General features: G+C 54.5%; 2 protein-coding genes across 2 annotated transcripts; both read right to left on the reverse strand.

Moving 5' to 3' along the window:
* Window positions 1-349: 349 nt before the first annotated feature.
* LOC105074505 (zinc finger and SCAN domain-containing protein 5C-like) lies at window positions 350-3,516 on the reverse strand. The gene is made up of 4 exons (XM_045521799.2): window positions 3,058-3,516; window positions 2,595-2,747; window positions 1,499-1,646; window positions 350-1,214 (listed from the first exon to the last, which is right to left on the reverse strand). Exons 1-4 carry the CDS (start codon window positions 3,499-3,501, stop codon window positions 472-474), a joined length of 1,488 nt encoding a protein of 495 aa, XP_045377755.2. The 5' UTR covers window positions 3,502-3,516; the 3' UTR covers window positions 350-471.
* Window positions 3,517-5,169: 1,653 nt separating this feature from the next.
* LOC105074504 (zinc finger and SCAN domain-containing protein 5C-like) lies at window positions 5,170-8,364 on the reverse strand. Its single transcript, XM_074370828.1, has 4 exons — window positions 7,777-8,364; window positions 7,323-7,475; window positions 6,351-6,531; window positions 5,170-6,067 (listed from the first exon to the last, which is right to left on the reverse strand). The coding sequence occupies exons 1-4, from the start codon at window positions 8,218-8,220 to the stop codon at window positions 5,325-5,327; spliced, it is 1,521 nt and encodes a 506-aa protein (XP_074226929.1). The 5' UTR covers window positions 8,221-8,364; the 3' UTR covers window positions 5,170-5,324.
* Between the last annotated feature and the right edge of the window lie 1,208 nt (window positions 8,365-9,572).

Below are 9,572 nucleotides of genomic sequence, written 5' to 3' on the forward strand. Positions count from 1 at the left end.
ACGACGCTGGTAGGTGTTGTTGCTCATGGAAAACATGACTTTGGCCGAGGGCGAGAGGTACATCAATAGGAAATCTGTCCTAAAATATTATTTAAAAAAAACACCCCAGCAGACCATATGACGCAAAAAAAAAATCGAATAGGAAAGGAAATCCGCAGCAGCCTCAGTTTCCTGATGAGTGTTGAAAACCAGTGAGACTTGCACTCATCAGAAGAGGAAAAACACAAAGCAAAAAGTTCTCAAAAAAAAAAAAAAAAAAAACAACTATGACTCTGGAAGCAGAAAACCAAAGTCAATCCCAAAAACAAGTCATCACTCAGGGACCCTCATCATCCACGAGGGTGGAGACCCCATTGTGCTCCAGATCCTCCTGGAGTTCTTAACTTCTCACCCACCGTTTGGATCGTGTAGGTGACCAGTCATCCAGAATTTCCTTCTTGGAGCAGAAGGGACGTGGACCTGTGGACAGAATCATTGGCGAGTCATCCTGAAATGTGTTTTCTGGTGGCGTTTGAAGGTTCCCAGCTGACGGAAGGCGCCGTGACACTCGGGACACACGTAGGGCTTGAGTCCAGAGTGGGTGCGTCGGTGAACGTTGAGGTTCCCCCTGTGGCTGAAGGCCTTGTCGCAGTGCTCACACTGGAAGGGCTTCTCCCTGGTGTGGACCCTCTTGTGAGCACGCAGCGTGGAGTCGTGGGCGAACCTCTTGGGGCAGAGGTCACAGCAGTGCGGCTTCTCGCCCGTGTGGACTCGCTGGTGGACTCGCAGGTCCGAAGGCTGCATGAAGCCCTTGGCACAGACGTTGCATCGAAAGGGCCTCTCTCTCGTGTGTGTCCTCTGGTGAAGGGTGAACTGAGATTCATACCGAAATCTTTTCTTGCACACCCTGCATTCATACGGTGTGCGCGCCGGGGCTGCGTCTCCCTCAGGACGGCTGCGCGGCCCCACCGTGCTGGGTGCACGGACGGAACGGGACCCAAGTTGTCCTGAGACCTCTCCTGTGTCCACAGATGGGGCTCCTTCTTGACGCACATCTGGGCAAGCGGGACTGTTGGCCCGTTTTCGCTTATAACGTCTCAGACTCCTCCGAGAGCCTCCTCTGTGTGCACTCCGAGTGGAAACTTCTCTCTCTGGAAGACAGGTGGGAGGCCACATCCCCACCTGAAGATCCATTCCTTCTTGGGCATCCTTCCCGCCCTGTGCCGTCCCGGAATCTGCCGAGAGAGGGGATTCAGCGCACACCATGTACTGAGGAGCTTTCTCTGAGATCCCAAGCTCATTGGAACCAAGCACTGATGTGCGCTGACACCTTCCCGTGAAGCAGCCCACCTGAGTGTTTGGGTTGTGGGAAGCACTGAAAGGCAATGCAGGAGAGGGCTGGCGTTGGAGAACCAACCCTCCCCACTGCCCCCAGACCTCTGCCCCAGAGGGGTGTAATGCTGGGCCCCCACGGGAAGGGAGGCACTCACTCCTCCGAAGTGCGGGCCGCCCTACTCACCAGGACCCTCCTGGAGCTCAGGCTGAGCCTGCAGGGCTCCTGCCTCTTTCCTGTCTTCCAGCATGTCCTCCTCCACGTTCCGCTTGGGCGTCAGACCCTCCAGATCAGCTGATTCAGGAGTGGTCTCTGGCTGGAGAGCTTTCTCTTCCTGACAAGGGCCAACCAGAGTCAATAACCATCTGAATGTAAATTAGCCCATGAAGAGAGCGCTGTCTCCTCCTTCCCATCCCGCTCATCCCCCGGATCTGAGACCCCCCCTTTCCTAGGAACAGTTTGGAGGATACGCCCTGACTTCTCCTGGGTCTCCCCACCACCCTGACACTCATCACCTGACTCCTTAATCTGTCCGCAACACATCTCTCAGTCAAGTCCCGACCAGCATCACCCTGGCCCTCGGAATTCTCTCTGCATTAGTTTCTCCGAGTCGCCCCAACTTCTCCCTGCCCCTGACTCTGGAAGGAAAGCCCTCGGGGTCCTGGCCTGCTGACTCCAGCACTCATGGATGCTTTGGCTGGATTCGTCTTTGTGATGGAGGCTGTCCCGGGCATGGCTGAATGACCCTGAGCAGCATCGGTGGTCCCCACTCACTAGAAGTCAACAGCCTCCCTCCCCCTTATCCCCTTTTGGACAAATCAACTGTCTTCAGACATTCGTCAGTGTCTTCTGGGAGGCAAGGTGGGTGGGACTGGGAACGACTCCTCCCATGCAAGCCTCAAGCGTCTTTGAGGACGGCGGCCGCCGGGAAATCTGCTGTCAGTGCATCTGCCCGTGGCCAACTGACCTGAGCCTTCCACTGACACAATTTCTTCCTCCCCACTCTTAAGGCTGCGTGCTTTCAGGACAGAGGGACAAAGCTGGGGGAGGTTTTATGGTCACAGCGGCTGGAAAATGTCTAGGGGCCGACTGCATCCATGGGAATTCCTGGAGCCATTGGTTCCAGTTCTGCTCTACCCACGGCTCCCAGTGACTCCAGCAGCCACGTCCACCCGTCCTCTTCTGCATCCTCCCTACCTCTCTCCAGAGATCAGGCCTCACACACTCACCGCCCCGTTGACAGTGCCTTGCCCCCAGGCCGCTCCTGCCGCTCTCGGCTTACCTGCTGGCCGTTTTCTGGACGGACGCCATTCATGGGAGACTGGGGTTCCCTGAATAGTTCTCTCTCGTCATCTGTGTCACTGACCCCGGCTTCAGCCCTCTGAACTTCTGGGTCTCGCACAAGAAAGTTCTTACCCCGTATGTGGACCACGGTCTGGGTGGGGAGGGAGTGAAACATGACCCGTCTCACTACAAGGACCACAATGCAGCTCCCAAGCCGTCCCAACTGCATCCGACCCCATAAAAGCACACTTCATATGAGAACCACTTGTTTACAGGAGCAACCGGCCCCAAGTTGGGACAGCCAGAAGCGTCTCTCAGCGATGATGCCTGATGCAAACTCACATCGGGTTGGGAACCACTGGTCTAGAATCAGCCCCTCAGGCCCCATCTTCTTCAACCCCCTTTCAGCCCCCAGCCCCCAGCCCTCCCTTTGCTGAACCAATCAGGACGGTCCTACTCACCCATTTCTTAGGTTTTCTGTTCTCTCTTAGCAGGTCCTCCAGATCTCTGCAACTCTCCACGCCACTCTCCCTGACCAAGACCTGGAAGCCCAGGGGCATGCAGGTCATGAACTGCTCCAGCACCAGCTTGTCCATAATCTGCTCCTTGGTGTGGAGATCCGGCCTCAGCCACAGACGGCACAGCTCACGGAGTCTCCTCAGGTCCTGGATGGGGTCGGACTCCTCTGAGCCACTAAATGTTCTGAAGCTAACATGCCACTTTTCAGGGTCGCGGTCTGGCTCTTCTGTAAGCGTGCCTTGGGACGGCACGGACGCTGGCGACTCTGATCCAGGGCAGTCTGGGAGTTTTCCGTGACCCCGGAAAAATGTCTCTTCCTCCACCATAGTGATGGGAGAAATTTCCATGGGACTCTGGGCAGACGCTTCTAGGCGCCGGCGCCTCATTGACACCTTTGGAAAGGGATTTCCTCCGGCTTCCTCAGCGATGGACTCACTGTTCAGAAGTCTGGGGCAAAACAGGAATGAACCACAAGAGTTTAATCTTCATCCATCCTTCCCTGTCCCCTCTTCCCTCATCCCAGTACTGGACACCCTTCCCTAACTGGCTCAGTATTTCCTAAGGGAGACGTTAATCTACTGTGTTATTTTTCTAACATCCATCTTTGTAGGAAAAGGCTGTTGAAATGTCTGAACTGCCAGTGATTCCTGCACCCCGCCACCCACACGGAGACGCTGCCGAAGCCTGTGGAGGCCCTTTCGGCGGTCACACCGGGGGCCGTGGGAGAGGTGCGGAGCCCCAAGCTGGATGCGGCCACTCACGCCGCTGTGTCACGGAGGGACAACCCTCTCCCGTCCCCCAAACAACAAAAACTACGTGGTCAAAAACGTCCACTGGGCCACGGTTCCGAAACCCTTGCTTACAGAATGAAGCACCCCACACCTCGGAGCGGGGAGAACTGCTCCTCTCATGGAGGGTTCCACAACCAACCCCAGTTAACGTGGGGTTCGAGGGAGACCCCTGGTGCTCACAGGGCCTCCGGCTGACGCAGGGTGAGTGGAAAGCCAACTCTTCCTGAAGCCCGCCTCCTTCTGTCCTGATTTCCAAGCGTTCTCCGTGGGCGCTCCCTCTCGGCACGGACCTCCTCCGACCTCTTGCCTGCAGCCTCCTCCAGTCGGGGACTGGCTCAGTCTGCGCCTGGAGCTGACAGGCCTCTGTTTATATAGAGCTGGGGAAGTCCAGGGGCCGTCCTGCCTGTAACCCAATCAGCCCACTGATTGGAGCGACTAAGTTGGCGGAAGGCCTTGGGATCCACGACATTAGATAATCCAATAAGATTCAGTTTCCCACGGAAACTCCACCAGCAGAGTCCGTGACTTGTTCAAGGCGCCTTGATCCCGCTTTTGTGGTGGACTTTCCTTATTGCATTTCCTTTATCTTCGACTTTCATGGATTGTAAATTTTTTGGCAACTAGATTGATTTTCCTGGTCTAGCGAATTTTTCTCTCCCTGGCCTGGAGAGGTGGACAAAGTCAAGCAATAGAGGTCTACAGATTTAACAAATCAGGTCCCCTACTCTTTTTTTTATGCAAGTGAGTCTGAAAAGACTTTGTCTAAAATCATCTGACAAGACAAAGCGTGAGATGCACCCGCTTCTGAGGAGGCGCGAGAACCCAGAGGTTGTGCCCCAGCGGGGGGGGCGAGTGAGGTCCTATGGGTGTGGGGCACCTTCCATTTCCTCCCTGCCCGGGGAAGCAGCAGCAGAACGAGCAGAGAGGGGACCTATGTCCACGGGATAAAGGCCCCATGTGACCCAACCACAGGAAGAAGGGGACACACACGGCGTGCTCTGACAGAAACACCTTTATTGATTTGGAATTCAGACCGCAGTGCACACCCTGCATTTAATCTGGCTGCCCTACCCGGGTCACCCAGACTGACGAGGAAATAATGCTCAACAGGGAGGCAGTCCTCAGCAGCCTCGGTTTCCTGATAAACTGCCAAAACCAGCCAGACTTGCCCTCGTTGGAAGAACACAAAGCAAAAACTTAGGAGAAAACAAGAGTGAATCACGAAGCAGAAAACCAAAGTCAATCCCAAAGCCAAGTCATCACTCAGGGACCCTCATCATCCACGAGGGTGGAGACCCCATTGTGCTCCAGATCCTCCTGGAGTTCTTAACTTCTCACCCACCGTTTGGATCGTGTAGGTGACCAGTCATCCAGAATTTCCTTCTTGGAGCAGAAGGGACGTGGACCTGTGGACAGAATCATTGGCGAGTCATCCTGAAATGTGTTTTCTGGTGGCGTTTGAAGGTTCCCAGCTGACGGAAGGCGCCGTGACACTCGGGACACACGTAGGGCTTGAGTCCAGAGTGGGTGCGTCGGTGAACGTTGAGGTTCCCCCTGTGGCTGAAGGCCTTGTCGCAGTGCTCACACTGGAAGGGCTTCTCCCTGGTGTGGACCCTCTTGTGAGCACGCAGCGTGGAGTCGTGGGCGAACCTCTTGGGGCAGAGGTCACAGCAGTGCGGCTTCTCGCCCGTGTGGACTCGCTGGTGGACTCGCAGGTCCGAAGGCTGCATGAAGCCCTTGGCACAGACGTTGCATCGAAAGGGCCTCTCTCTCGTGTGTGTCCTCTGGTGAAGGGTGAACTGAGATTCATACCGAAATCTTTTCTTGCACACCCTGCATTCATACGGTGTGCGCGCCGGGGCTGCGTCTCCCTCAGGACGGCTGCGCGGCCCCACCGTGCTGGGTGCACGGACGGAACGGGACCCAAGTTGTCCTGAGACCTCTCCTGTGTCCACAGATGGGGCTCCTTCTTGACGCACATCTGGGCAAGCGGGACTGTTGGCCCGTTTTCGCTTATAACGTCTCAGACTCCTCCGAGAGCCTCCTCTGTGTGCACTCCGAGTGGAAACTTCTCTCTCTGGAAGACAGGTGGGAGGCCACATCCCCACCTGAAGATCCATTCCTTCTTGGGCATCCTTCCCGCCCTGTGCCGTCCCGGAATCTGCCGAGAGAGGGGATTCAGCGCACACCATGTACTGAGGAGCTTTCTCTGAGATCCCAAGCTCATTGGAACCAAGCACTGATGTGCGCTGACACCTTCCCGTGAAGCAGCCCACCTGAGTGTTTGGGTTGTGGGAAGCACTGAAAGGCAATGCAGGAGAGGGCTGGCATTGGAGAACCAACCCTCCCACTGCCCCCAGACCTCTGCCCCAGAGGGGTGTAATGCTGGGCCCCCACGGGAAGGGAGGCACTCACTCCTCCGAAGTGCGGGCCGCCCTACTCACCAGGACCCTCCTGGAGCTCAGGCTGAGCCTGCAGGGCTCCTGCCTCTTTCCTGTCTTCCAGCATGTCCTCCTCCACGTTCCGCTTGGGCGTCAGACCCTCCAGATCAGCTGATTCAGGAGTGGTCTCTGGCTGGAGAGCTTTCTCTTCCTGACAAGGGCCAACCAGAGTCAATAACCATCTGAATGTAAATTAGCCCATGAAGAGAGCGCTGTCTCCTCCTTCCCATCCCGCTCATCCCCCGGATCTGAGACCCCCCCTTTCCTAGGAACAGTTTGGAGGATACGCCCTGACTTCTCCTGGGTCTCCCCACCACCCTGACACTCATCACCTGACTCCTTAATCTGTCCGCAACACATCTCTCAGTCAAGTCCCGACCAGCATCACCCTGGCCCTCGGAATTCTCTCTGCATTAGTTTCTCCGAGTCGCCCCAACTTCTCCCTGCCCCTGACTCTGGAAGGAAAGCCCTCGGGGTCCTGGCCTGCTGACTCCAGCACTCATGGATGCTTTGGCTGGATTCGTCTTTGTGATGGAGGCTGTCCCGGGCATGGCTGAATGACCCTGAGCAGCATCCCTGGTCCCGACTCACTAGAAGTCAGCAGCCCCCCCACCCCCATTCCCATCTGGACAAATCAACTGTCTCCAGACACTCGTCAGTGTCTTCTGGGAGACAAAATGGGTTCAGTTAGAAATGACTCCCTCAGCTGAAGGGACTGACGATCTTCTGAAATCTGAAGTTCCTTCGAGGACAGTGACCATCAGGCACTGAGCAGGGATTGCATTTACCTGTGGCAAATTGAGCTAAGCCCATTGAGACAATTTTTGTCTCCCAACTCTTAAGGCTTCATGGCCAAGGGACAAGGATGGATGAGTCTTCATTCTTGCCCTGGGGTAAGAATGTCAGGGCCTCACACACTCACCGCCCCCTTGACAGTGCCTTCACTCCTGGCCGCTCCTGCCGCTCTCCGCTTACCTGCTGGCCGTTTTCTGGACGGACGCCATTCATGGGAGACTGGGGCTTCCTGAATAGTTCTCTCTCGTCATCTGTGTCACTGACCTCAGCTTCAGCCATCTGAACTTCTGGGTCTCGCACAAGAAAGTTCTTACCCCGTATGTGGACCACGGTCTGGGTGGGGAGGGAGTCAAACATGACCCGTCTCACTACAAGGACCACAATGCAGCTCCCAAGCCGTCCCAACTGCATCCGACCCCATAAAAGCACGCTTTATGAGAATCATTTGTTTACAGGAGCAACCGGCCCCAAGTTGGGACAGCCGGAAGCGTCTCTCAGCGATGATGCCTGATGCAAACTCACATCGGGTTGGGAACCACTGGTCTAGAATCAGCCCCTCAGGCCCCATCTTCTTCAACCCCCTTTCAGCCCCCAGCCCTCCCTTTGCTGAACCAGTCGGGACGGTCCTACTCACCCATTTCTTAGGTTTTCTGTTCTCTCTTAGCAGGTCCTCCAGATCTCTGCAACTCTCCACGCCACTCTCCCTGACCAAGACCTGGAAGCCCAGGGGCATGCAGGTCATGAACTGCTCCAGTACCAGCTTGTCCATAATCTGCTCCGTTGTGTGGAGATCCGGCCTCAGCCACAGACGGCACAGCTCACGGAGTCTCCTCAGGTCCTGGATGGGGTCGGACTCCTCTGAGCCACTAAATGTTCTGAAGCTAACATGCCACTTTTCAGGGTCGCGGTCTGGCTCTTCTGTAAGCGTGCCTTGGGACGGCACGGACGCTGGCGACTCTGATCCAGGGCAGTCTGGGAGTTTTCCGTGACCCCGGAAAAATGTCTCTTCCTCCACCATAGTGATGGGAGAAATTTCCATGGGACTCTGGGCAGACGCTTCTAGGCGCCGGCGCCTCATTGACACCTTTGGAAAGGGATTTCCTCCGGCTTCCTCAGCGATGGACTCACTGTTCAGAAGTCTGGGGCAAAACAGGAATGAACCACAAGAGTTTAATCTTCATCCATCCTTCCCTGTCCCCTCTTCCCTCATCCCAATACTGGACACCCTGCCCCATCTGGTTCAGTATTTCTTAAGGAAGACATTAATCTATTGTGTTAGTTTTCAGACATCCACCTCCATAGGAAAAGGAGGTGGAAAGGTCTGAATGTCCCCTTAAATTCTGATTTCTACATGTACAAGTATGGGAGTCAGTTTTCTCATCTATAAATCAGAAAGGGTTTTCTCTACTGTACTTTCAAGAGATTCACTACGTGTGATGCTCCTCCAATCTGTAATGTTGGTTTAACAGTTGGCTTTAACTGTAATGTTGGTGTTTATGTCAACAGTCAAGACAAACTACAAAGTAAACCTGTGAGTCATGATTCTGCAGCAAAACACAGAAAACTCGTTACAACCTGAGAATTCTATGCAGTGGCGCAACACTGGATATATTAACTTAATATTGTCCCCCGAAGTGTTTCCTTGTTCCTTCCAGGGTACTTATCTGTGCTGGGAAGAGGAGGCCACAAAAGAATTCTACAAGAATTAAGCTCCTAAAAAGATACTTTGTTGTGGTGGTAAAAGAGCACAGAATTCACATTTTCGCCCTTTTGTGCAGCATGGAATTCCATGCCACCAGGTACACTCCTAGTGTTGTACCACTGTCAGCAGTGTAGCTTCTGTATCTTTTTCAGTCCCCTAAAGGAAACCCCACACCCGCAGTCATTTCCCATCTTCTGGCCACTCCCAACCCCACCCCATCCCCACCTTCGGTAATCCATTAATCTACTTTCTGTCTCTGTGGATTACACATACTCAACCTCATCCCAGAAAATGCATTCAAAATCCAAAGCACTTTGAAATTTTCAGAAATCAAGACTTTAAAAGAGAAGATTTTTATAAGATCTGACTCCTAGCTTCCACGGGCAAGACCCACTTTATGAAGGTCTCCTGATATCCAATTTCTCCCGAGGACAACAGTCTTGAAAAAACAAAAAAACGCAGCCCAGGGGGTTGGGGGTACAGCTCAGTGGTAGAGGCTGTGCTTAGCACGCTCGAGGTCCTGGGTTCCATCCCCAGTCCCTCCATTTAAAAAAAATGCAGCCCACCTTTCCTCTTGCTGCAGGCTGGAATCATCCTGCAAGTCTAGAAAGAGAACACCAAGCTGGGGTGACCATTTTGGGCAAGGTCACTGGAGAGCCAGAAGAACGGAGACCCTGGGAGAGGGGGCAGTCCCCCGGAGCTGCCTGTGTCTGCAGGGTGGGAAGGCA

The sequence above is a fragment of the Camelus bactrianus genome, chromosome 9, assembly GCF_048773025.1.
Source record: "Camelus bactrianus isolate YW-2024 breed Bactrian camel chromosome 9, ASM4877302v1, whole genome shotgun sequence".
In the NCBI taxonomy this organism is placed as follows: Eukaryota; Metazoa; Chordata; class Mammalia; order Artiodactyla; family Camelidae; genus Camelus; species Camelus bactrianus.

Bases quoted from the DNA above. Each gene is read 5' to 3' on its own strand.
- LOC105074505 (XM_045521799.2), bottom strand. From the start codon at position 3,501: ATGAGGCGCCGGCGCCTAGAAGCGTCTGCCCAGAGTCCCATGGAAATT. The intron at 2,748-3,057 runs GTGAGTAGGACC...CTCCCCACCCAG, and splicing joins ACAGAAAACCTAAGAAATGG to ACCGTGGTCCACATACGGGG. The intron at 1,215-1,498 runs GTGAGTAGGGCG...CTCTCTCGGCAG, and splicing joins TGAGCTCCAGGAGGGTCCTG to ATTCCGGGACGGCACAGGGC.
- LOC105074504 (XM_074370828.1), bottom strand. From the start codon at position 8,220: ATGAGGCGCCGGCGCCTAGAAGCGTCTGCCCAGAGTCCCATGGAAATT. The intron at 7,476-7,776 runs GTGAGTAGGACC...CTCCCCACCCAG, and splicing joins ACAGAAAACCTAAGAAATGG to ACCGTGGTCCACATACGGGG. The intron at 6,532-7,322 runs GTAAGCGGAGAG...TAATTTACATTC, and splicing joins GTCCAGAAAACGGCCAGCAG to AGATGGTTATTGACTCTGGT.